The 27,367-nt window shown below is 36.5% G+C and overlaps 1 protein-coding gene across 4 annotated transcripts in view; it reads left to right on the top strand.

The window, feature by feature from the left end:
- Positions 1–27,367, top strand: part of LOC308552009 (lysine-specific demethylase 6A-like) — a 252,461-nt gene that overhangs the window by 120,578 nt on the left and 104,516 nt on the right. For all 4 annotated transcript variants that reach the window (XM_081126956.1, XM_081126954.1, XM_081126955.1 and 1 more), the window contains 2 exons: positions 14,792–14,846; positions 17,452–17,486. In XM_081126956.1, coding sequence (XP_080983082.1) covers positions 14,792–14,846; positions 17,452–17,486 — 90 coding nt within the window. The remainder of the gene's footprint in view (positions 1–14,791; positions 14,847–17,451; positions 17,487–27,367) is intronic.

Here is a 27,367-nt window from a genome sequence, read left to right as displayed (position 1 = left end):
GGAGAGTCCTGATAGGTTTTGCTCAGGTAGAGCATCGGCCCGCAGACTGAAGGGTCACAGGTTCAATTCTGGCCAAATGTTCATCTCTGGGTTGCAGGCTCCCCTCCAGTTGGGGCGTGAGCAGGAGGCAGCCAGTGTCTCTCATGTCAATGTTTTTTCTCTTTTCTCTCTTTCGTGGCCCCCCTCTGTGAAAAGCAATGGAAAAAATATCCTTGGGTGAGGGTTAAAAAAAAAAAAATTAGTGGAGAAAAGATGAACAATAATACAGTGCTTGGTATTTTTTTTATTGTTGTTGAAAGTATTACAGATCGATGTCTCCCCACATCGATCCCCTCCACCTAGCTTCCATCACTCCCCAGGTCTTCTCCACTCTATTGTCTGTGTCCATAGGTCATGTATATATGCATCTAAGTTCTTGATTATTTCCCGCCCTCCCCCTTACCTTCCCTTTGAAATTCGTCCAACTGCTCCATGTTTCTATATCTCTCTACTATCTTGTTCATCAGTTTACTTTTTTGTTCATTAGATTCCACATGAGTGGGATCATGTGGTACCAGTCTTTCTCTGACTGGCTTATTTCACTTAGCATAATCCTCTCCAGGTCTATCTATGCTGTCCCAAAGAGTAAGGGATCCTTTTTATAGCTGCATAGTATTCCATGGTGTAAATGTACCACAGCTTTTTTATCCACTCATCTACTGATGGGCACTTGGGTTGTTTCCAGATCTTAGCTATTGTAAATTGTGCTGCTGTGAACATAGGGGTGCATAAGTTCTTTCTGATTGGTGTTGAAGTGGGATCACTGGGTCAAATTTTAGTCCCATTTTTAATTTTTTAAGGAAACTCCATAGTATTTTCCATAGTGGCTGCACTAGTCTGTGTTCCCACCAGCAGTGTACCATGGTTCCCTTTTCTCCACATCTTCACCAGCGCCTACCATTTGATGATTTATTGATGGTAACCATTCTGACAGGTATGAAGTAATACCTCATTGTGGTCATAATTTTCATCTCTCTGAGGATTAGTGACTTTGAGCATTTTTTAATATGTCTCTTGGCCATCTGTATTCCCATTTTGGAGAAGTGTCTATTCAGGTCCTCTACCCATAAATCCATAAATATGGATTAAGTGCTCCATTTTATGAATTAAACATATTTATAATATTCTTCAATAAGGCAGAGGAGAGTTAGATAATATTTACCAATGTTTTAAAAATGTTGTGCTTACTTAAAAATAACAGAAGCTGTCTTGTACGCACTTTTATTTGCCTAGGAGTAGGTAAAGAATAACAAGCCTTCATCTGATGTTAATTTTAGCAGAAATGTCATAGATAGTTGTAGTTTTCTTTTTCTGTGCAATTCTGTTTTTTATTTTAAACTGACAGCCCAGACAGCATGGCTCAGTGGTTGAGCATCAACTGAGGAACCAGGAGATTGCAGTTCAATTCCCAGTCAGGGCACATGACCAGGTTGCAGGCTCGATCCCCAGCAGGGAGCATACAGGAGGCCGAAATCAGTGACTCTCTGTCATCATTGATGTTTCTGTCTCTCTTCCTCTCCCTTTCTCTCTGAAATCAATAAAAACCTATTTAAAAAAATAAAAATAATAAACTCACAAACTTTTGTAGCAAATTCTATTTACATGAAAATATATGAGAATGTTTTAGATATTAATATTTCTCTTATGTGAATATTGCATTTGATTTTTTAAGCTTTCCATATTAATAGAAACAATTCTTGTGTATAGTTGGACAGTTTAAGGCATCAAGTTTTATTTGAGGATGAGAAGTTTTTATATGTTACTGTGTAATTACTTATAATTTAAAATGAATAAACATTGGAATCTGAATGAGTATCTTTCCTCTAAGAGGTCTTTAATTTTCCTAAGTTGTATTGATTAGGTAACTTAACTTCATCTAGCCAGTAATGGAACCTCTACTACACTAAGGTATTCTGCTGCACCAAGGTGTTTCCTAGTACAGATACTTTATATTCAAACTTATTAGCATAGATACTTTAGATTCAAACTTAAGTTGGTTCAAATAATGATAAAAATTAGGTTATACAGTGGTAGCTCGGTTTTCCAATGTCTCCGTTGACGAACACTTCTATTTACAAACACAAATGCCCTAAACCCAGAAGTAAATGCTTCAGTTTTCTAACATGCCTCGAAAGTTGAACATGCCACATATGGCTTCCACTGAGGGCAAGATCCTGAGGCCTATCTGTCAGCTGTTGATCCCTTGGTTTTGGAATGTTTCAGAACTAGAGCGGTCTTCCAGAACAGATTACATTAGAAAAAGGAGGTACCACTGTGTAATAGGAAGTCCAGGATTCAGTAGCAATTGATTCGCCTGTTCAGATATATCATCAAGGATCCATGTTGTGTTTCCTTCTTTGTTGGTTTTTCCATCTTGATGTAAGATGGTTATCAGCTGTGATCAAAGTGATGTGTTCCTTTTTATGCCTCTCGTGCCTATGTCCTTCTAGTATAATACTTACACATAGTGTAATTGCTTCACAAGTGTATGCTCATTGTTCTCATCTTTATTTGGTGGAAGGAAAATAGTATAGCATCCTATTGGTGTCTAAGAATCAGGAATAATTTAAAAAACTTGAAAGAAGCTTTGCTTATGCTTTTTATTGGCCAAATAGAGGTTAAGTGATTTTTTTCACGGAAGAGATGTAATTATTTATACATCCATCATTGATCTTGAATGTGCAGGAAAAAAGGGTGTAATTCTCTAAAAGTTGTGTTATAATAGGTAATTTTGGGTAGAGAATACTGTCAAGTGTTCTCTACCTTGTTCCCTTTCCTTTATTCCATGAGAGAGATAGTATACAGTATATATATATATTTATACATATATACATATATACATATATATACATATTTTCTAATTGTTAAGTTATTTAAATAAAATATAGGTTCTTTTCACAGGATAATCCTGTTTTTTTCCTGCACATTCAAGGCCTGCTGTTTTTTTCTTTTCCTAGAAATGGCCAAATGTGTCTCTGATTCATTAAGTTTTAGTATACTATAAACAGACATTGAGGAAGTAAATTTGGTTTTAAAATTTGATGCCACCACTTAGCTAAAAGTCACCCTTGCTTATATTGTAGTGAATAATCAATTTATATGAAAGTGTCTGAAAACTATACTCACTATATTCTAGACCTTTTTAGTTCTGTTTCTTTTCTGTTGTTTAAAATTACTCTAATTGGTGGAGACTGTGTATTGTATTTGTGAATTCCTTTTTTACATTGAAGAATATAACCTATTCTCAAAAATGTGATGTTAAGACTTATCCTATGTTTAATATGTTCTTATTCTTTAATTAATTGACAAATAGAATTTCTATGTGTTTAATGGGTGGTAGAAATGGCAATTCAATTGGTGAAACAGATGAAAACTGTATATGAACTGTTTCATTCCAGAATAATATTTCTGCATCCATTTTTGTTGCTTTTCTCTTTCATATAATTTTTCCAGATACATTTTGTTGTATGTGTACCTGTACAATACCTGTATTAAGATTTTACTTTTATTACCTTTTAATTAATGTTGATAATGCAATAAATGATTGTTCGACAGTAGGATTTTTGAAGTTTATGATTATAAAAAAGCAGTACAGCCCTGGCTAGTGTTGCTCAGTGGCAATAGTGTCAGCCTGAGCACCAAAGGGTCTCGGGTTTGACTCCGGCGAAGCGCACTTACCTGGGTTGCAGGTTCCATCTGCAGCTCCAGTTGGGGTTCCTGTGGAAGACAGCCAAATGATGTGTCTCTCACATTAATGTTTCTCTCTCCCCCAACTCTCTCCCTGCTTTCCTCTTTCTCTCTAAAAATCCATGGGAAAAATATCCTCTGGTGAGGATTAACAAACAAACAAAAATGGTAGTATATGCACTGTCTAGGTAGCTAAATTGGTTGGAGCATCATCCCAATGCACCAGGATTGTGGGTTCCATTCCTGGTCAGGGCACATGCAGGAGTGAACCAGTGAATGTGGAACAACGGATGGATCTCTCTCTCTCTCTACTAATTAAAAATAATAAAACTAAAATAAAAGCAATGTGCATCTAGTAGAAACCTCACTTCAATTTTTGAATTTTGACCATTTCCCTGAGCTAGTGATACACAGTACTATATTCTCCCTTGATTCTGGGCAGTGGCATAACCCACAGCTCCCAGTCAGCTACATGACCACGAAGATAAAGAACTGATACTGTACAGTGTACCGTGTTGTCAGTGTGGTTTGAATATTGTATTTTGTGATTTTGCTTCCTATCATGTCTACAAAACACTCACCTATGTCTCTGGTAAGAAGGATAGAAAGGTGATTACTCTTGAAATGAAAGTCAAGGTAATTGCCTGTAGACGAATACATGTTTTGTGCACATTTAAGATAGGCTGGGCTAAGCTATGATGTTTGGTGGATTATATGTATTAAATACATTTTCAGCTTACCATTAGTATAGTGGGATGTAACCCCATCCATGTTAAGTTCAGGAGCATCTATATTGTTATACAGCTAAATTTGATGTACTGAATTATCATTACTTTAATAAAAATAGACATTTTGACAATTTGCTTTATATGATGCTAGTTACTTTCATATACTGCTAAACTGTTAAAATGGGTTTTTCTAGATGACCATGCTGCAAGCATACCTTGGAGATATTGAAGGTGCAGTTCCAGAGCGTTGCAATAAAGTGAATATTTTAGTAAAGTAAATCACATGGATATTTCAGTTTCCCAGTGCATATAAAGTTATGTGTAACTGTAGTCTATTGAGTGTGAAATAACACCATTATATCTAAACACACACATAATGTACTATCCTTAATTTTAAAATACTTTATTGTGCCCTGGCCTGTTTGTTCACTGGTTAGAGTGGCAGCCCATGAACTGAAGGTTCCTGGGTTTGATTTCAGCCAAGGGCGCAGACCTCAGTTGCAGGCTCGATCCCCAAGTGTAGGAGGCAACCAATTGATGTGTCTCTCTCACATCGATATTTCTCTCTTTCTTTCTCCTCCTTCCACTCTCTGAAAAACCAATGGAAAAAATACCCTCGGGTGAGTATAAAAAAAAAAACACCAAAAAACTTTATTGCTAAAAATACTGACCATGATGTCTTGATGTGAATTTTCAGCAGTTGTAATCTGTTTACTGGTGGAAGGTCTTGCTTCAGTGTTGATGGCTGCTGATTGATTAGGGCGTTGGTTGCTGAACATTGGGGTGGGTGTGGCAATTTATTTTTCTTTAAATTTATTGCAATGGCAGTCTTCATCAGGAAATATATTTATTAATAATAGTGAAGTAAAAATGTCAGTATTCATGATGGAGAAGTAGTTGTATAAGCCAAGTCTGCCTTTATATTGATTTTTAAAATACCTTATTTCACCGGTAATCATAAACATTATTCCAATAAAAGAGGTACATTTTCTCTCCTTTCGGTGTTAGATGCTGGATCAACATAAAAGTTAAAGTGAAATAGCTCTTACTTAGTCAGGGGAGAGAAAAAAATCCAACATGACACAATCTAGACAATTCTGCCCCACACTGCTTGCCTGAGATGAAAGTACTTTGCCCTTTCCCCTCCCACTCTTTTTTTTTTTTTTTTTTTTTAATATATCTTTATTGATTTCAAAGAGAGGAAAGGAGAGGGGGGGAGAGAGAGAGAGAGAGAGAGAAACATCAATGATGAGAGAGTCATTGATTGGCTGCCCCCTGCACGCCCCCGACTAGGGATTGAGCCTGCAACCTGGGCATGTGCCCTGACTGGGAATCGAACCCCGATCGCCTGGATTCTAGGTTGACGCTCAGCCGCTGAGCCACGCCCGGCCGGTCCCCATCCCCACTCTTAATTTCCTTATCATCCAACCCCAACCCCAATCTGCAGTGGAGGTTCACCAAATGATTGGAGCTTGGTTGGAAGAGAAAGCTGAATAGAAAGTACAAAAGGTGAAAAGAGCTGCCTTTCTCTTGCCACTGGAACTTTGCTTTCACCTCTTCAGCAGGCTCTTTGTAGAATGCATCCTGCTTGTTGACCACTTAATCTTGATCTTTCTCCTCCAGCTGCTTAGCCTTTGCTGGAGACTTCCCAGACTAATGTCTGATGGTTGTCCAGAAGAGCAGAAACAAGCCTGTGTGGCAGTTTCTTTTCTTTCTTTTTTCTTTGTTTAATATTTTTAAATTTTTTTGATTGATTTTAGAGAGAGGAAAGGAGAAAAGGAGAGAAACATTGATTTGTTGTTCCACTTATTTAAGCAATCATTGGTTCATTTTTGTATGTGCCAAGACTGGAGACTGGCACCCTAATCTTGGCATACTGGGATGACTCTCTAACCAATTGAACTAACCAGCCAGAGCTCTCTGGCAATTCTTAAAGTAAGACAGTGATGAAGTTTGGCTTATCAATAGACATTACTTTTCACAAAAGATTTCTTTGTGATATGGGACATTGTTTGATAGCATTTTACCCACAGAACTTTAAAAATTTGAGTCAGTCTGCTGAAACTACTGATGCTCTATTAAATAAGTTTATATAAATTCTAAGTCCTTTATTAATTCACCACTCTTCACAGCATCTTCATCAGGACAGTAGATTCCATCTCATTCATCCATAAAAAGCAACATTTTATTCATGACAATTGTATCATGAAATACCAGGAATTCAGTTACATCTTCCGGCTCCTCCTCCTCCTCCTTCTTTTTACATCCTCCTCCTACAACTACTATCATCCTCCTCCTTCTTTCCTCCTTCTTTCTTTTTTTTTAAATATATCTTTTTATTGATTTCAGAGAAAGGAAGGGAGAGGGAGAGGGAGAGAAACATTGGTGATGAGAGAGTCATCATTCATCTGCTCGAGCCCTTAAACTGGGCATGTGCTCTGACGGGGAATCGAACTGTCATCTCCTGGATCCTAGGTAGATGCTTAACTACTGAGCCATGCCTGGCAACGCTTCTTTCTTTTTTTTAAATAAGTTCTTATTGATTTTAGAGAGAGGAAGGGAGAGCAATACAAACATCAATGAGACAGAAATATCATTAATCAACTGCCTCCTGCATGCCCTTTATTGGGGATCAAGTCCGTAACCCAGGCATGTGCGCTGACCAGGAATCGAACCATTACCTCCTGGTTCATGAGTCCATCCTCAACCACTGAGCTATCATGGCCCTGGAGGAATCTTTTTTTCTGAGCAGTACTCAAGATTGGGCTTACAGTATTCAGTAAGCCATGTTGCAAACAGATATGCTCTCATCCAAGCTTTGTTCCATCTGTGGAGCACAGGCAGAGAAGATTTAGCATAATTCTTAAGGGCCTTAGGAGTGTTGGAGTATACATGAGCATTGGCTTCAACTTAGTTACTGGCTTGATTGCCCCCTGCCTAACAAGACAGTCAGCCTGTCCTTTGTAGCTTTGAAGCCAGGCATTGACTTCTGCTCTCTTTATATGGCTTCGTTTCCCAATTTAAGGCTGTTTTGTCTACATTGAAAATCCGTTGAGTGCAACCACCATCATTAATCTTCCTAGCTAGATCCTTGCCAGCTAGGATCTTTGTTGAATTTATTGATGGTAGCCATTCTATAGGTGTAAAGTGATACCTCATTGTTGTTTTAATTTGCATCTCTCTGATGATTACTTATGTTGAGCATTTTTTCATATGTTTATTGGCAATCCATTATGTGCTCTTAGGAGAAGTGTCTAGTTAGGCCCTTTGCCCATTTTTAATTGGATTGTTTGTTTTTTAGGTGTTGAGTTTTGTAACTTTTTCATGAATTTCAGATGTTAACCGTTATCAGAAGTATCATTGGCAAATATGTTCTCTCATTCAGGGTGTAATCTTTTTGTTGATAGAGGAAGGGAGAGAGAGAGTATGAGAAACAGCAACAAGTTGTCTCCCATATGTGCCCTGACTGGGGATTGAACCTGTAGCCTAGGTATGTACCCTGACTGGGAAATGAACCTACAGCCTTTATGGTGTATGGGACGATGCTCCAACCAACTGAGCCACCCTCCTGGAACACCTTTAGCATCTTGATAGGAATTGCATTGAATCTATAGATTCCTATATGCCATATGGACATTTAAATGATGTTAATTCTTCTCATCCATTAACACAGTATGTGCTTTCACTTATTTCTGTGTTCCTAGTTTCTTTCTTCAGTGTCTTACAGTTTTCCAAGTACAGACAGGTCTTTTATATCCTTGGTTAAATTTATTCCTAGTAATTTTATTTTATTTTTCCAAGCAATAGTGAACGGGATTGTTTTCTTAGATTCCTTTTCTGATAGTTCGTTATTGGTGTATAAAAATTCATTCCTGTGTTCATTACAATGTTATTTACAATATCAAGATTTGGAAGCCACCCAAGTGCCCATCAGTAGATTAGAGGATAAAAAAGCTGTGGGACATTTACGCCATGGAATACTACTCTGCTGTTAAAAAAAGAGAGAGAGAACATTTTACCCTTTAGGAGAGCATGGATAGACCTGGAGACCATTATGCTAAGTGAAATAAGCTTGTGAAAGAAAGACAAGTACTACATGTGGAATTTCATGAACAAACTGAACTACTAAGCAAAATAGAGACAGACTCATAGATGAGACAGGCTGACAGTTCTCTTGGGGCGGGGGGAGTTAAGCAAACAAAAGGAAAGAAAAGAACTCATGAACTGCTAATCAGAATAGAGATAGGCTCATAGGTGAGACAGGCTGAGAGTTCTTGGTTGGGGTTGAGCAAAAAAGAAAGAAAAAAGAACTCATAGACATGAACAACAGTATGGTTATTTTGGGGTGGGGCCGGGGTGGGAGGGGGAGGAAGAGGGCAAGGGGGATAAATGGTAATGGAAAAAGTTAAATTAAAAAATATGCAAATGTTTTATGGATATTTCATTTGTATTCTGCTTCTGTACTGAATTCACTTTTTAGTTTAGTGGGTTTTTTGGTGGAATCTTCAGGTTCTGTATATACAGTATCATGTCATCTGCAAATATTGACAGTTTTACTTTTTCATTCTAATTTGGATGCCTTTTAATTCTTCTTGTCTATTGCTGTGGCTAGGACTTCCAGTACTATGTTGAATAAGATGGTGGAAGTGGACACCTCTGTCTTGTTCCTGATCTTAAGAGAAATGCTTGTAGTTTTTGCCCTTTGGGTATGATGTTGGCTGTGGGTTTGTTATAAATGTCCTTTATTATGTTGAGGTCTGATCCCTCTATTCCTACTTTGTTGAGATATTTTTAAATCATAAATCAGTGCTGTATTTTGTCAAGTATTTTTTCTATATTTATTGATATAAAAATTATGTGGTTTTTATCTTGTTACGTTTAGTTGGCATATCAAGTTTACTGATTTGTTTTTTACCAATCTGGCATCCTTGGAATAAATCCTATTTGATTAAGGTGTATAATCTTTTAAATGTATTACTCGGACTTCTTTGCTAATATTTTTTTGAGGATGTTAGCATGTATGTTTACAGGGATATTGGCCCACAATTTGCTTTCTTTTTAGTGTCTTTATCTGGTTTTGGATTTTGGATGATAATGGCTTTGTAAGATGAGTTTGGAAGTCTTGCTTTCCGTTGAATTTTTTTGGAGTAATTTGAAAAGAATAGGTGTTTTTGGAATGTTTTTAAAAGTCATCTGTGAAGCCTTCTGGTCTATTACTTTTTTGTTTGGAGGTTTTCTTTTATTACTACTTGAATTTCACTAGTTATAAAATGTCCATTTAGATTTTCTGATTCTTTCTGATTTCGTTTTGGAAGATTGATATTTCTAGAAATTTATCTATTTCTTGCAGATTCTCAAATTTGTTGTCATGTAGTTGTTAGTAATATTTTATTGAAGCCTTTAGTATTTCTTTGGTGTCAGTTGTTACTTCTCCTCTGTCATTTCTGATTTCATTTGGGTCCTCACTCTTTTTATGATGAATCTGGTAAGGCTTGTCAATCTTTTTTATCTTTTCAAAGAATCAACTCTTGGTTTCATTGATCTTTTGTATTGTTGTGGGCTTTTTTTAAACTCTTGTTTATTTCTGCCCTGATCTTTATCATTTTCTTTCTTCTACTCTAGATTCTGTTGTTTTTCTTAGTTTCTTTAAATGTAAAGTTAGATTGTTTATTTGTATTTTTTCTTGTTTCATGTAATTTTATAAATTTCTCTCTTATGACTGCTTTTATTGTTTCACATAGATTTTGGGTTTTTGTGTGTTCGTTTTCATTTGTTTCAAGGTATCTTTTGATTTCTCCCTTAATATTATTGTTAACCTATTCATTGCTTAGTAACATGCTATTTTTACCTCCATGTTTTGAGTGTTTTTCAGGGTGTGTTTTTTCTTGTGGTTGATTTCTATTTTGTTACCATGAAGATTAGAGAAGATGTTTTATGGGATTTTAATCTGTTTGAATTTATTGATACTTGTTTTATGTCCTAACATATGGTCTGTTTTAGAAAATGTTTCATGTGCTCTTGAAGGGAATGTATGTTCTGCAGCTTTGGGGTGAAAATTTGAAAATATCAATTAAATTTATCTTGTCTAGTGCGTCATTTAACTCCACTGTTTCCTTGTTGATTTTCTCTCTGCATGATCTGTCCGTTGAAGTCAATGGGGTATTAAAATCCCCTAATGTGACTGTATTACTGTCAGTCTCTCCTTTTATGTCCATCAAGATTTGCCTTACATAATTAGGTGCTCCTATGTTACTGGCTTGCTCTTTTCATCATTATATAGTGTACTTTTTGTCTCCCCCTGTAACCTTTGTTTTAAAGCTATTTTATCAGATATAAGTATTGTTACTCTACTTTTTTTTGCATGAAGTATCTTTTTTTTTCCTTTAATTTTAGTGTATGTATATGTTCTTTCATTCTGAGGTGGATCTCTTGTAGAGAGAGTGTGTGTATGTATCTTGTTTTTTTCATTCATTAAATTCCCATGTCTTTTGCATGGAGTATTCAAGCCATTTACACTTGAAGGGATTATTGATTGGTACCTATTTATAGCCATTTTATTCTAACTATCCTCTTCTTTATCCCCTTCCTCATCCCCCTCGTCCTTGCAGGCCCTTTATCATTTCTTGTAATATTGGTTTGAAGATATCAAACTCTTCCCCTAGTCTTTTCTTGTCTGGGAAGCTCCTTAGTTCTTCAATTTTAAATGATAGCCTTGCTGAGTAAGGTAGTCTTGGTTGTAGGCCTTTGCTTTTCATGACTTTGAATATTTTATCTCAGTCCATTCTGGTTTAAACTGTTTCTGTTGAGAAATCAGCTGCCAGTCTTATGGAAGGTTTAGAGTCTCTCTTTGTCTTTAAGCTTTGTCATTTTATTTATTATTATTATTATTTTTTTTAATCATTTGAGGATATTTTCTTCATTGCTTTTCAGAGAGAGTGGAAGGCAGAGAGAGAGAGAAACATCGATGTGAGAGAGACACATCGATTGTTTGCCTCCCAAATGTGCTCTGACTGGGGCCAGCGATGGAGCCTGCAACCAAGGTATGTGCCTTGGCCAGAATTGAACCCAGGACCCTTCAGTGTGAGGGCCAGTGCTCTAACCACTGAGCAAAATTGGTTAGGGCTGAGCTTTGTTATTTTAATTATGATGTGTCTTGGTGTGGACCTCTGGGTTCATTTTATTTGGGACTCTCTGCACTTCCTGGACTTGTGTTCCCTTTCCTTCAGCAGGCTAGGGAATTTATACGTGATTATTTCTTTTTTTCTCTCCTTTTTTTAAAAATATATTTTTACTGATTTCAGAGAGAGAGGAAGGGAGAGGGAGAGAGAAATAGAAACTTCAATGATGAGAGAGTCACTGATCAGCTGCCTCAGCAGTCGCCTGCTGGGGATCAAACTTGCAACCCCAGGCATGTGCCCTGACAGGGAATTGAACCATGATTTCCTGGATCATAGGTCAACTACTGAGCCATGCCGCCCAGGCTGTCATTATTTCTTAAAATTGGTTCTCCATCCCTTTCTCTCTCTTCCTTCTGGTACCCCTATAATGCAGATGTTTTGTTATAATGTTTTCCCAAAGGTCCCATAAACTATCCTCACTTTTTAAAATTCTTTTATCTTTTTGCTGCTTTAGGTGATTTTTTTCCTACTTTGCCTTTAAAATCTCTGGTTAGATAGTCTGCTTCATCCAGTCTATTGTTTCTTTCTTCCATTGTACTCATCATTTTAGATATTTTATCAGTTTCTAATTGGTTCTCTTTTATTTTTTCTATGTCCTTTATCATCCTATTGAGTATCCTTATAACCATTGCTTTGAACTCTATACCTCATAAATTGCATACCTCCATTTCTTTTAGCTCTTTTTCTGGAGATCCTTCCTGTTTTTTCATTTTGGACCTCTTTCTTTATTTCCTCATTTTGGCTGTTTTTTTCTGTGTTAGGTAGATCTGCCATGACTCCCAGACTTCATGGGGTGGCTTTACGTAGTAGGTGTCTTGTGGGGTACTGTGGTGCAATTTCCTTAAGCATCTGAGCTTGGTGCTCCAGGAATGTAGCTTGTATGGGTTGTTCGGGGCCCTCGTGTTGCAATTAATCTTTTGTGTGTTTAATATATCATTATTGATTTCAGAGAGACATGGGATAGGGGAGAGAAACATCAATGATGAGTCATTGATCAGCTGCCTCCTGCATGCCGCCTACTGGGGATGGAGCCTGCATGTGCCCTGACCAGGAATCAAACCCCTATATCCTGGGTCATATGTCAGTGCTCAACCACTGAACCATGCCGGCCAGGCTGTAATAATTAATCTTGATTGTTATTGGTCTGTTTGTGCATTCGATCAGTCCTCAGCCTGGCAGACTGTGAGCCTCAGCCCTCATGAGATCATGTGAGCTGCTGTGTAGGTGTTGATTGCACTAAGTGGAATTTGCCTCAGTTGGGTTTGTCCTTGCCCAGATCTCCCTTTGCATTTGCCATTTTGAAGCTTATTAGATCTTGCTGTGATGTTGTATGAAGCTGGCCACTGGGTATGTTGGTTTCTGGGCCTCTTGGGAGGGACTGTGGTGCAGATCAGTTTCAGACACTGCCTGTCACTGGCCCTGGGTAACCTGTTTGGAGCTACAGCAACCCAGAGTTTGTGGCTGCCTCTGCTGGGCCTGGGTGTGTATGGCAAGGACCAAGCTGAGTAGCAAGGCTGGCTTTTACTACCATCGGTCCTTGGGGCAGGGCAGGCAAGGTCCCAAGGCACCCTGCGGTTTGCCTTTGCCTCCTGGCTGCCTGTTAGGCTTAGTCATTGAAACAGACTCTGGCAGTACTTCATTTGCATGAGATAGGTTCTAAGTGAGTCACTAGGGGGACAGATGGTGTTCACCACATTGATACAGGTTTAAACTCGATGCAAATGTCTATAGGTATACCAAGTATAGCTGTTAACCTGCTGGGTGCTTTTACACCTTGTGTTGGGATGGGGGTTTCAGGGAATAACCAGAGTAAGGCCAGGAGAGTTTATCAGGCCTAACAGAAAATCTGGCCATGTTAAGGAAGGTGTCTGCTTTGTTTGGGTGTGCAAGAGAAAAATGGCCTGTTTTAGAGCCAGCTTAGTCTGTCCCAGATTTTGTTGGGAAAGAGTTGGAGCTCAGCCAGGTGGGACCACCAGAAGTTGGGAGGATGGGGCTGGTGGATCTCCCATGAGGGGGAACTGCCAGTCAGGCTTGGGGAATATAGGGTGTGGCCCCCACCCAGAACCACAGAGCTCCTGTGGTGATTCTATGTGGTTCTCAACAGGGTGGAACCACTAAGTGTGGGGTGGGCAGGGCCTCCAGAGCCCCAAGGGTGGGTGTGTTGGTAGTTGGGCAGGTCTGCCAGAAGCCTAGAGGGTTGTTCTAGCAGATCTCCCCTGGTGGAGAAGGCATAATCAGGTTCACAGGAAAGCAGGGGGAATGGCACCTCTCCAAAGCCAGACAATGTAGTCATTGACTTTTGGAGTCTCTCCAGACCTCTACATTCTGGCTCAGGCAGCTGACTTCTCACCAGAGCTATCTAGGGTGGGGCAATGGTGAACCCAGAGGGTGGGACTTTTACATTACCCCAGGCTGATACCACTCAGTGAGGAGGGTTCCTCCCAAGATGGCATCTTCAGTAATTGAATGTGACTCAGCACAGGGTTCCTAGCAGCTGCCCCCCAGCTCTTTTCCTCCACTAGAGCCACAAACCCTATTCTTTTCTCATGCAGCTAGTTTGGTCTGCTCTTCCTCTGCAGGAGCCCAGGGTGAGTGGCTGCAAACAAGATCTTTGTGCACTGTGCATTGACCTTTTAAGGGGGAAACTGTCTCTAGCTGTCTACTCTCTCTCCCTGGTGGACAGAATCCCTACTGATTTTCACAACCAGATGTTACATGTGCTGCTCTTCCCCACTGTGTTCTGAGCTGGGGAGCCTGGCTTGGGGTTTGAAATACATATTTTCAGGGGGAAGCCCCCACAGCTCAGCTATTTCTCTGGAATCTCAGCCATCACCTGTGGGATCAAGACTAGCCCTTTTCATGCCTCCACCTTTCCTACCAGTCTCGATGTGGCTTCTTTCACAAATCCTTGGTTATAGTATTTCAGTTCAGCTAGCCTTTAGTGGGTTATTCCAGTTCATTGTTCTAAAATTTAGCTGTAAATTTTAGATGCAGGTCACCAGATGCAGGTCAGTGTAACTACCACCTACTCTTCAGCCATCTTGGAATCTCCAACAAGATTTCATTACTATATTCTTGACTTTAAAAGTCTTAAACATGTAAATCAATTTTATGGAACTCTAAATTTAGTACATTAATATTTTTACTTTTCTGTTACAGCACTTTCAGTTAGCCTTGATTGACTGTAATCCCTGTACTTTGTCCAAAGTTGAAAGTAAGTATTTCTAAGTACAATAGTTTTATTGTCTTTTTGAAGAACAGGCTGTCCATAAGACATTCAAATCATGAACACAAATACCTTTTGTTGATTATTGAAAAAAAGAATGGGGAACACAAAACAGTTGACTTCAAAACAGTTGACTTAAGTAGTTTGTTTTTAAATGCTAATCACTGTGTTACTTGGTAACTATGAAAATGTCTGGTTTCTCATGGAACACTAACACATAGTGGTTGCCTATTTTGTGCTAGATTATCATTAGTAGTTATTTTTATCTTGTAGTGTGTTTTTTAAATGGAAAAAATATATATATTTTTTTAATGTCTTTGAGGATTTACATATTCAATGGACCATGACTGTTCTTTGAAACCTCTTACCTGTGCTCATGAAATTGGGAAGATCAAAGTATTCAAAATAAAGTTAAAAAGAAACCGAATGGAAAATGTAACTTTATTTATGAATAAGTTAGGAAAATATAGTTTCTTTATGTAAACATATTACTTTTAGAGCTAACAAGATGGATATATAGAGTTAATATTTATGAAAAGTCTTCTGTGATGCGAGACTTTCATTATAAATTGTCCTTTATTCATATAGTCACAAAATGATGTTTCTGAGTAAAGTTTAATTTGAACATTTTAGGCAATATTTCAGAATTTCAGTTTATATAATTAAAATTTTTCATGTTGACCATTTTGCTAGTTGTATATTAATGCCACTCTTTCAGAGTATGATTTAGAATGAAATAGATTTTTACCTTGCAAAAGTACCATATTATATGGGACTATGATATCAAAGACATAGGACAAACCAATTTGTACCAAAGAGTTGTTTGGTTGTTTTGTTTTAGAGTTAATTACAAAATTTGGGGATACTTTTTAAAAATATGTCTCTTGATTTCAGAGAGAAGGGAGAGGGAGAGAGAGGAACATCAATTGGCTGCCTCCAGCACCACCCCCACTGGGGATGGAGCCAAAAACCCGGGCATATGAACTGGTGACCTCCTTATGTATGGGGCCACGCTTAACCAACTGAGCCATATTGGCGGGACTAATTTTTTTTGTTTGTTTTAAGTGGAATGGAATTTATGGGTATCTAGTGCAGTGTTCTTAAGTATGGGTATACAGAATGTAGTAGAAAGCTGGGAAACTAAGTAATGAAATACTATTAAAACCTTCATACCACAGGTTCACTGAATCAGAATCTTAAAGAGCTAAGCTTAAGAATTGGTAATTTTTTCATACCTCCTAGAAAATCTTTTATCTTTATATTATTTATTGATATAGAATAAGGGAGAAGATGTGGAGATGGAGAAGGCAAGAAAAGAAAAAGTCATTTTGGTATTTATCCTAAATGAGAATTTCTTGGTTTTTGTGAGACTCTTCCCGGAAAAAAAATCCATATACTTAAATATTCTGCATATAATTTGAAAGTTTTTTCTAGTTAGAGCCTAACACAAAACAAAAAGGAGACTTATATTTGGCAAATAAAAACAATGTAATTCAAATAGCTAGAATGTAGTTGTTAAAATTATTATTAAATCATTCATGCATTATGGGAATTGGACATGAAGAAGAATTTCTTTAAAAAGAAACAAAGTAGCCCTAGTTGTTTTGGCTCAGTGGTTAGAGCATTGGCCCATGTACTGAAGGTTCCCAGGTTCAATTCTGGTCAAGGGCGGATACCTGAGTTGCAGACTTGGCCCCCATGGGGGGGCATGTACAGGAAGCTGCCAATCAATATGTCTCCTTCACATCAATGTTTCTCTCCTTCCTTTTCCCTTCCACTCTCTCTGAAAAAGCAAGGGGAAAAAATATCCTCAGGTGAGGATTTATAAACAAACAAACAATAAATAAATAGGAGCAAAATAGTCTGCCTTTATTTGAATTTTCAGACTTACTTATTTTATAGCTTTGCTTTTTTTAGGTGGTTTGACTCTTTTCTTTTTTAAAAGTCACCTAATTCTGAAGAACCAAAAAATAAAAATTTAGTGAAATAATTTACTAAAAATAAAAATTTAGTGAAGTTATTTACTAAAAATAATTTACTGAAAATGATGGGTCCATCATTCACTAGACCTCCTTGACCCATCATTTAATAAACTAAAATATTAGTAAAAAAAAATTTCACTAATATTTTTCGTGTATGACTTTTTCAGATATATTGTTTATATAAAATTTACTATAAAGAAAATGTACATTTAAAACCTGTCTTTATTAAATAGTAGCTTTACTATGTTTTTAAGGTGACAGAACTGAATATCATGTCAAGATATAGACATTTAGAAGTTTATACTTAATATTGCCAATTTGAACTTTGTAAACTTACTGATTTTAATGCTTTTAATTTATGTAAATGTTTTTTAATTAAAAATAAGTGGATGAAATTTTTATTTAATAATAAAGTAATGCTTTTTCAAGCATGCTTATGATCTTTAATAGATTTACTTGTATATTTTATTAAAAACAAGTTACACTTCTATATTAAATTTACAATGTAGAGTTAGCACTTTCTTATGTTGTATATTTTTATTATCTCTATTTTTGTTTATAACCTGAAACTTGCTGTATTGTAATTAATTTCTTTCCATGATCCTTTGTAGTTCAATTTCATATTGCCCACTTGTATGAAACACAGGTAAGTGTTTTAACTTACTTTACGTAAAACAAGAACAAGAACTAGCAACAGAATCCTCATCTATGCTTTAATTGAAGTTATATATGACAAATATCAGTTAATTAGTTTGAATTCTGGGTATATACTAGTACATATATTTAATAGTTTACACTCATTGAACATTTGAAGTTTTGCTTAGTGATAATTTATAAGAGCAGTATGGGAATTTGGTTCATATTTAATTAGTATAATTTTTGTAACTACTTCAACTGACTGTGGTTTGATAAATTTCCTAAACACTGCTTGCTATATAATAGAAAGTATCATTTAATATGATTTGCCTCTAATATTGGTTCATCTACACACTGTAATATGACTGTACTTAAGTTTTTTAGCTTCCTGATGATGATAATATCTAGTTTGTTTGTTTTTTAAATATTTATGATGGATGTTATACAGCATTGTCTTTGAATAATTTCTTCTGTTTTTCTCTAACAATGAAATATCTTTACAACATCTTTTTGTTAACACACAGTGTAGTCATCCTTTGATATTATTATCATTACTTCAAGGTAGGTTGTTGAAACTATTTCAGTTTAATTTCAGAATGGCTACTATGTGGCAGATTGTGTTTGGTTGTTGAATTGAAAACTATAGTAACATGCAGATTTGTAGTCCATGGTAGAAAATCTGGAAGTTTGTAGGAGACTGAACACAATTATGCAGAGTTCATCTAGAATATGAGTAATTGAATGTTTATTACTGTATTTTAATTATAAGATAATACATACACGTAATAGGAGTTTCAGGGGGGAAATCACTTTGCATAGTAAAAATTTGTGTTTCATCCTTTTGTTTTTATATCCAAATATTAAATAATGGGGTGGGATACATATTATGCAGAATTATACCCCAACGAGAAAAGATGCTTGCATGACTCATTATTTATATTACTAGGGATATAGTAAGATAGTTTGAGATCAGTTAAATGGCTGGTTGCCAATCCCAGTTTATGGAGTAAACAACAGGGTGAGCTTTAAAAATACTAGTATCAGATTTCTGTATCTCATCTCCCCGTTACCTCTTCCCTCACTTATATAGCCCAGATTCCTATATTTATTGAATCAGAATTGATATACCACCAAAGGTAGGACATTTTGCTAGTAAGTGATTCTTTCTATTTTAGAATATGCAACCTTCTTTTTTAAGATAAGGTATCTTTTATTAGACAAGAATTTTTATTTTATTTTCTAGCTGAACCTTTCATATATATATATTTAAAATTTTTCACTATTTTTAAAATTGAATTTTAATTTTACTGAATTTGTTAAGGTGATATTGGTTAATAAAATTTTAGGTTCCAAATGTACAATTTTATAATATATCATCAGCATATTCTATTATGTGCCCACTGCCCAAAGTTGAATCTCCTGTCATCATTTGTCGGACCTCCTCAAACCATGATTACTCCCCAACCACCATACTGTTGCCTGTATTTATGAGTGTTTGTTTGTTTGTATGTCTTGTTTGTTCATATGTTGCTTTCAGTTTTATATCCCACATATGAGTAAAATCATATATGGTTCTTGACTTTTTCTGTTTATTTCACTGTTCTCAAGATCCATCCATGTGGTCACAATATTTCATCTTTTCTTATGACTGAGTAGTGTTCCATTGTATGGAATTTTCTTATGACTGAGTAGTATTCCATTGTATATATAAACCACATATTCTTATCCAGTTATCTATAGAAGTTCACTTCAGTTATTTCCATGTCTTGGCCACTGTTCATAATGCTGCAGTGAACATAGCGGTCATATAATTTTAAGAATAAATGTTTTCTAAGTTTTCAGGTAGTTTATATTTCCCTAATAGCTAGTGTTGTTTAAATATCTATTGGACACTTATCTTGGAAGAAATGTTTAGTCAGACCTCTGCCCATTTTGAAATTGGATTGTTTGTTTGGTGTTGAGTTGTATGAGTTCTTTATTTATTTTGGATATTAACCCCTTTTCGGAGCTGCTGTTTGCAAATATCCTCTGCCATTTAGTTGGTTGCCTTTTTGTTTTGTTTATGGTTTCTTTTATTGTGTAGAAGCTTTTTAGTTTGATACAGTTCCAGTCATTTTTGCCTTTATATCCCTTGCCTTTGGGGTCAGATTCATAAAATCCTCTTTAAGACCGTGGTCCTTAAGTTTAGTTACCAGTGTTTTTTTCTGTTATTTATTGTTTCAGATCTTGTATTTAGGTTTTAAAATGGCCATATTACCCAAAGCAATATACAGATTTAATGTAATCTCCATCAAAATTACAATGGCATTTTTATTTTAAAGATTATTTTATTGCTTTTTAGAGGGGGTGGGGTGGGGAGAGAAACCTGATGCCAGAGCAAAGCATTGATCAGCTGCCTCCCGCACAACTCCTACCAGTGATGGAGACCACAAACCTGGGCATGTGTACTGACGTGGAATCAAACTGGCAACCCTTCAGTGCCTGGAGTGACAACCAACTGAGCTACACTCTCAGGGCCACAAAAGCATTTTTAAAAGAAATAAAACAAAAAAATAATAAGATTTCTATGGAACCACAAAAATCCCAGAAGAGCCAAAGCAATATTGAGGAAAAAGAATGAGGCGGGAGTTACCACACTCCCCGGCTTCCAATTATACTGCAAAGTGACAGTAATCAAATCAGCATGTTATTGTCAGAAAAACATACGCACAAAAGGTGTTTTGAGATGGTATGTTGTTTTTTATTCTCTGGAAGAGTTTTGTATTAAAGATTATTTCTTTTTTAGTGTTTCTAATATTTTACTGGTCAGGCCATTTGATCCTAGATTTTTCATAATTGAAAGTTTCAAATGTGGGTACATTTACATGTAGTATTTATCACTATTTAGGTTTTGGGGTTGTGGAGCCTCATTTTGGTTGAATTCTGTTTTAGGGAAGAGATTTTTTTCATTTCATCTGAACATTATTGACATACATTTGTTTATACTCTAATATTTATAGAGATCAGTGATGTGCAGTAACAAAATTGACTGAGTTTGCTTATTTGAATCTTCACTTTTTTCTTGATTGCTCTTGCTAGAGTTTTTATTTATTTTTTTTATTATTTTTTAATCCTCACTCCAGAATATGTTTTTATCAATTTGAGAGGGAGAGGAGAGAAAGAGAAACATCGATGTGAGACAGAAACATAGATCAGTTGCCTCCTGATGGGCAATGGAACTAGAAATCTGGTCATGTGCCCTGACCAGGAATCAAACCTGCAACCTTGTTGCTTTCTATCTTATTAATTTATGCTCTTTATTTTTTTATTACTTTCCCTGGGTTAATTTATTCAGTGTTATTTTTGCCAATTTTTTACATACATACATAGGTGGTCAATGCAAGTAATTTTAAAGTCAACATGGTTTGATGCATTCTATAAGGTTGGTATGTGTTTCTTAATCATTTGAAAATATTTTCTAATATTGTGATTTAATTTTTTTAGCCTATTGTTATGTAACATACTGATTAATTGTAGCCTTGGCCTGTATGACTTAGTGGTTAGAACTTCAACCCTCAGACAGAAAGGTCTTGGGCTGGATTTCTGGTCAAGGGCCGTGTTGCAGTCTCTCTTTCGCATCGATGTTTCTCATCCTCCATCCCTTCCAGTCTCTTAAAAAAAAATCACCCAGCCAGGCGTGGCTCAGTGGTTGAGCACTGACCTAGGATCCACGTGATGGGGGTTCAAGTCCCAGTCAGGGCACGTGCCCAGGTTGCAGGCTCTGTCCGCAATTGGGGGCATGCAGGGGGTGGCCGATCAGTGACTCTCATCATTGATGTTTCTGTCTCTCTCCCTCCCCTTCCCTCTCTCTGAAATCAATAAAGGTATATTTTTTAAAATGTTTAGAAAAAAAATCAATGGAAAAAATATTCTCAAATGAAGATTAACAAAATAAGTGAATAATAGCAATATAATAATTTTCTGATTATGTTATTGATTTACAGCTCAAATGTGATATTTTCTTTTATTATTTGAATCTGCTGGATAATTTTACATTGCATCAGTCTTGGTAAATGATCTAATCCTTGTTTTTATTAGGAAGAATGTCTATTTTGTTGTTCTTGGACAAACTATGCTAATAGGTAGAGATGGTTGTGTTTAGATGTTCCCTACATCTTTTTAAATTTTCTTATTTTAAAATTATTGCATGTCTATGAAATCAGTTCTCAAAGATGCATGTTAATAGAATTAAACATGATTTTGTGGCCCTAGCCAGTTTGGCTCAGGGGTTAGAGCGTCAGCCCAAGGACTGAAGCGTCCCAGGTTTGATTCTGGCCAAGGGTATGTATGTTGGCTGCAGGCTCAAACCCCAGCCCTGGTCAGGGCGTGAGTGTGGAGCAACCAGTGAGTGTGTCTCTTTCACATCTATGTCTCTCTCTCCCGGCTCCACTCTCTGAGAAGCAATGGAAAAAATATCCTTGGGCGATGATTAAAAAAACAACAACATGGTTTTGTGGATCACAGTCTGTTGTCCCTTTCTATATTACAAATATTTTCTTTTCTTTTTGATGAGTGTTTTCAGTGGGTATCGAATTCTGTTTTATTTTCACACTTTGAAATTTATATTCCACTGACTTCAGATTTTTAGTCTTTCTTGATGAGAAATCTCATGATCTTATTGTTAATCCTAGGAATGTTAAGTGCACCTTTACCCACGTTTTGATTCTTTTGTTTTGTTTTGCTGACCACTTAAGAATTTCTCTCCATATTTGGTTTTCTGAAGTTTGCTAATCATTATCCTACTTCTTTTAGATTTCTTATTTGTAATATGTTGTATTTCTTGAATTTGTATCTTGTTGTCCTTTTATGTTGTACAAGAGGTTATTTCTTTAAAAATTCCTTAGTTGTTTTTCTTTTGTCTAAGTACTGTGTGTTACAGCTTTCATGGTCGCTTTTTTGTTTTTCTTTATTCTCAACTTTTTCCTTTATGTTTATTTTCTTTTGAGTTTTATTTCAGTTGGATCTTTTTCTGTATCTCCACTTAAGTTACACCAGTTATGAGTTCTTCTGTTTACTCTATTTTTCCCCCTAAAATTTTGGATTGATTTTTGTAGTTCCCAACACTGTTAAAATTATTTATCACTTATTTTTTGAGCATATTAATCAGTTATTTTGAAAGTTGTGTTTGAGAATTTCAGTATCTGAATCTCTTGTTTTTATTTACTTTTTCTCCTTGATTTTCCCTTCAATTTTTCTTTTCCAGTTTGCTTTGAATTATTTACTGAGTGACAGACTACATATATGAAAACATACATAGATCATTTCAGCTTCCAGGCTTGATTCAGTTTGCCTTTTCAACCCCTGGTAAAATTTAGACTGGAAATAGATTACCACAATATAGTGGGGCAATAATATGATTTTACATTTTTGTGTGTGTGTTTTATAAGGCATGGTGTGATTCCCGTTCACTTTTTCTGAAGGTGGTAGTCATTTTGAAATTTACCTACATACTTGGGATGTGCTTTATAGACATTTCATAACACTATCTGGACTCCAACTGTGCTCCCCCTATGCCTTAAAGAGAAAGGCAGTATTTTGTCAGGCACTCTTTTGTTGGCTTTCATTCTCTCCTTATTTAATAATTAATCCCCCATGAGAGAGTTGGAGAACATATCATTAAATTTGTGGTTAGATTTTATAGATTGTTTGGATTTTTTTAATGAAGTATTAAAATGAAATAATATTAGCAGGAATAGGACAGGCAATTGGCAATATTCTGAAAAGATAGTTTACAGTACACTTAGAAGTAGTATAGTTTGGGCTTAGAATTTGTTAAGAATGTATATTGAAAACACACTTTAAAGATAGAGTGTAATTAACAATCCTAAACATATGCAACTGACTCAAAAATACATGAGGTTAAAACTGAGAGATCTCATGATATAGACAAATCTATTACTATCAAAGTCTTCAACATTCCTTACTCAATAATTGAATATCAATCAACCAGACAAAAAAAAAAAATTATCTTGGACAGGATATTGTCATCTTGTCAGTGTAAATTACAGTATTATTAATGATACTATGAATTGAATTGACCTATATAGGGCACACTGCTAGTAGTAGAATGCAACACTTTTCATGGACACGTTCAATGTTCATAAACATATAAAACCTTTCTGCCCATGAAATGCACAGAAATATATTAAGAGTACAAATTATATTAAATACATTGTTAGAACACAGTGTAATTATAAATAATGGCAAGATAGGTAAAAATTAACAGTACAATGCTAAACCATGGGTCTAAAGAAATAAAAAATAAATAAAATTTTTAACTAAAATTAAAGTGAAAACAAACTCTCAAAATTTATAGGATATCATTTTCTTCTTCGAAGACAAATGAAGCCTAAAGCAAGCAGAAGTAAGGAATTAAGAAAAGTTTAGCCCTGGCCATTTTGGTTCAGTGGTTAGGACGTGAGCCTTTGGACTGAAGGGTCTGGGTTTGATTCCAGCCAAAGACATGTACCTCTGTTGCAGGCCCCATCCCAGGCCCCAGTTGGGGCAAGTTGGGGAGGCAATCAGTCAATGTGTCTCTCTCATATCAGTGTGTCTGTCTGTCTGTCTCTCTCACTCCCCGCCCCCCCCCTTTCTGAAAGGATTAAAAAGAAAAAAGAGGAAAAGTTCAGAAATCAGTGAAACTGAAAAGGAAAGCAATATGAACAAAATTGAAAACTAGTTCTTTGAGAATATCAGATTTGAGAAACCTCAATCCCAGCCAACCAAGAAAAAGAGAGGACACAATCACCAATATTAAAAAGGATAGTGGGATTGTCACTTTTATTGGCCAGGGTTTTCCAGAGAAACAGAACTAATAGGGCAATGGTATGTAACATACACATAATTGTGTGTTTGAGGTCGTATATAGGGTGTACTGCAAAATTATATACACAATTATAATAGCTAATAACTCACTTAATTGTCACTCCTTTTCAGGTTTAACTGATTTGAATAATGTGTGAAGCCAGACTAAGGTTTTTGGGGTTTTTTTATGGGGATATGTAAATAATAACGTTTATGGTACAAAATAGGCAACAGTCGACCAATTGAGGACACACACATAGCGAATGAAATTATTCTTTTTTTAAAAAAACAAAATGATTCTTGATGTTTGTGATTTCATTGCTTCAAGTTCTCAGCAGTGCCTGGACCAGAACAGTCATCAGTTTAAAAACAGGCATTGACAAAAAAATGATTCATTTCTGTAGATTCTTTTAAATTTTGAAAATGGGCTATATATTAATAAATACTGACTTTATAATCATTCAAAATGTGTACGGTGGTACCTCGGTTTTCGAATATAATTTGTTCCAGAAGATCGTTGAAGTTCTGCAACACTTGAAAACCAAGGGATCAGCATGGGACAGCTAGGCCTCAGGATCTTGCACTCATCAGAAGCCGTGTGGCATGTTCGACTACTGAGGAGTGTTCGAAAACCGAAGCGTTTCCTTCTGGGTTTATGGTGTTCATAAACCAAAGTGTTCATCAACAGAGACGTTAGAAAACTGAGGTACCACTGTATATATATTTTTGGGACACCCTGTATAATTGATCTTCCTTATGCACTTATGAAGGCTGAGATTTCCAGGGTCTCCCATATGCAAGCTGGAGAAACTTCAGTCAAAATCTGAAAGCCCGAGCACCAGCTCAAGTGTTAAGTGAGCAGAGCTGCCCTTTCTCTGCCTTTCTTTTTTGTACTTGGGCCCCTGACAGATTGGTTAAAGCCAGCTATGTTGGTGAAGATCACATTCTTCTTTCCTCAGCCACAGATATACCCAGAAATAATGTTTCACCAGCTATGTAGGTGAAACGTTAGCCAAATCAAACAGAAACAAAAACCTAACCATAATATCACAACTTTATCAGGGAATAAGGGAAATTAGGTATGTCTTAATAACTTTGTGCCCACAAATGTGACAACTTACATAAAATGGACCAATTCTTTGAAAGACACAAATTACCAACCAATATTCACTTAAGGAGAATCAAGCAGAATAGTCCTCTATCAAAGGAATTGAATTAATACAGGCAAACCTCATTTATTATGCTTTGCTTTGTTGCGCTTTGCTTAATACTGCGTTTTTCATATTGAAGGCAACCCTATGTCGACCATTTTTCCAATAGCGTTTTTTTAGTTCATATCTCTGTCTCAAATTTTGGATATTCTCACATTTCAGAGTTTTTCATTATTATGTTATGGTCAGTTGTGATCAGTTATCTTTGAGGTTAATATTGTGATTGCTTTGGGGTACCACAAACTGTATCCATGCATTGAACAGCAACTTAATCTATAAATGTTGCTGTGCTCTACCAACTAGTAGTTCTCCCATCTTTCTCACTTCTCTTCAAGTCTTCCTGTACCCTGAAACATAGCAGTATTGAGGTTAACCATACAGTGGACACTAAGGGTTCAAGTGAAATATTAGTGCATCTCTCACTTTAAATAAATAACTAGAAATGATTAAGCTTAGGAAGGCATGTTGAAAACCAAAACAGACCAAAAGTTACTTCTCTACCACCAAAGACCCAAGTTGTGAATGCAAAGTAAAGGTTCTTGAAGGAAATGAAAAGTGCTACTCCAATGAACACATGAATGGTAAAGTGAAATAGCCTTATTGCTGCACAGAATAAAGTTGTTGTGGTCTGCAAAGAATATCAAAACAGCAACAGTTCTTTAAGCCAAAGCCTACTCCAAATCAAGATCCCATCACTCTTTTATTCTGTGATGGCTGAAAGAGGTGAGAAAGCTGTGGAAGAAAAGTCTGAAACTAGCAGAGATTGGTTCATGGGATTTATGGGAAGAAGCTGTCTCCACAGCATCAAAGTGCAAGTGAAGCAGCAAGTGCTGATGCAGAAGCTGCAGCAGGTTATACAGTGGATCTAGCTAGGAAGATAAGTGATGGTGGTTATACTCAGTGGATTTTCAATGTAGACAGAACAGCCTTGTATTGGGTAAAAATGCCATATAAGACTTTCATGGCTTTAGAGGAGAAGTCAATGCCTGGCTTCAAAGCTACAAAGGACAGGCTGACTGTCTTGTTAGGTAGGAATCAACAAAGCTGGTGACTTTATGGTGACGTTACATTAAAACCCTAGAGCCTTTAAAATTGTGCTAAATTTGCTCTATAAATAGGACTGTTGAGCTTGGACAACAGCCTATCTGTTTACAACATGTTTTACTGAATATTGTAAACCTAATATTGAGACCTGCTCAGAGAAAAAGATTTCTGTCTGGCTGGAATGGCTCAGTGGTTGAGCGTCAACCCATGAACCAGAAGGTCACAATTCAATACCTGGTCAAGGCACATGAAAATCCATTGAGTGTGGGCTCCATTTCCAGCAGGGGGCATGCAGGAGGCAGCTGATCAATGACTGTCTCTCCTCATTGATGTTTCTTTCTATCTCTCCCTTCTCCCTTCTCTCGGAAATCAATAAAAACATATTTTTTTTAAAAGAAAAAATGATTCTTTTCAAAGTGTTACTGTTGATTGACAGTGTACCTTGTCACCCAAGAGCTCTTGGGGTATGCGATATAATTAGTTTTCTTGCCTGTTACTACATCATTCATTGTGCAGTCCATGGATCAAGGAGTCATTTTCAATTTTCACATCTTATTATTTAAGAATTACATTTCACTTGCCAGTGTTGCTTGGTGGTTAGAACATTGGCCTTCACATAGAAGGGTTGAAGGTTCAATCACAGTCAAAGGCAGCACGTATCTGGGTTGCAAGTTTGCTTCCTGCCCCCAGTTGGGGCTCCTGCTAGAGGCAACCAGTAAATGTGCCTCTCACATTGATCTTTCTTTCTCTCTCTCTCCCCCCTCCCCCTTTTCCTCCCCCCTCCCCCTCTTCC

This window comes from Miniopterus schreibersii, assembly GCF_964146895.1.
Source record: "Miniopterus schreibersii genome assembly, chromosome: Y".
Classification (NCBI taxonomy): domain Eukaryota; kingdom Metazoa; phylum Chordata; class Mammalia; order Chiroptera; family Miniopteridae; genus Miniopterus; species Miniopterus schreibersii.
This window is presented reverse-complemented; position numbering and strand designations above follow the sequence as displayed.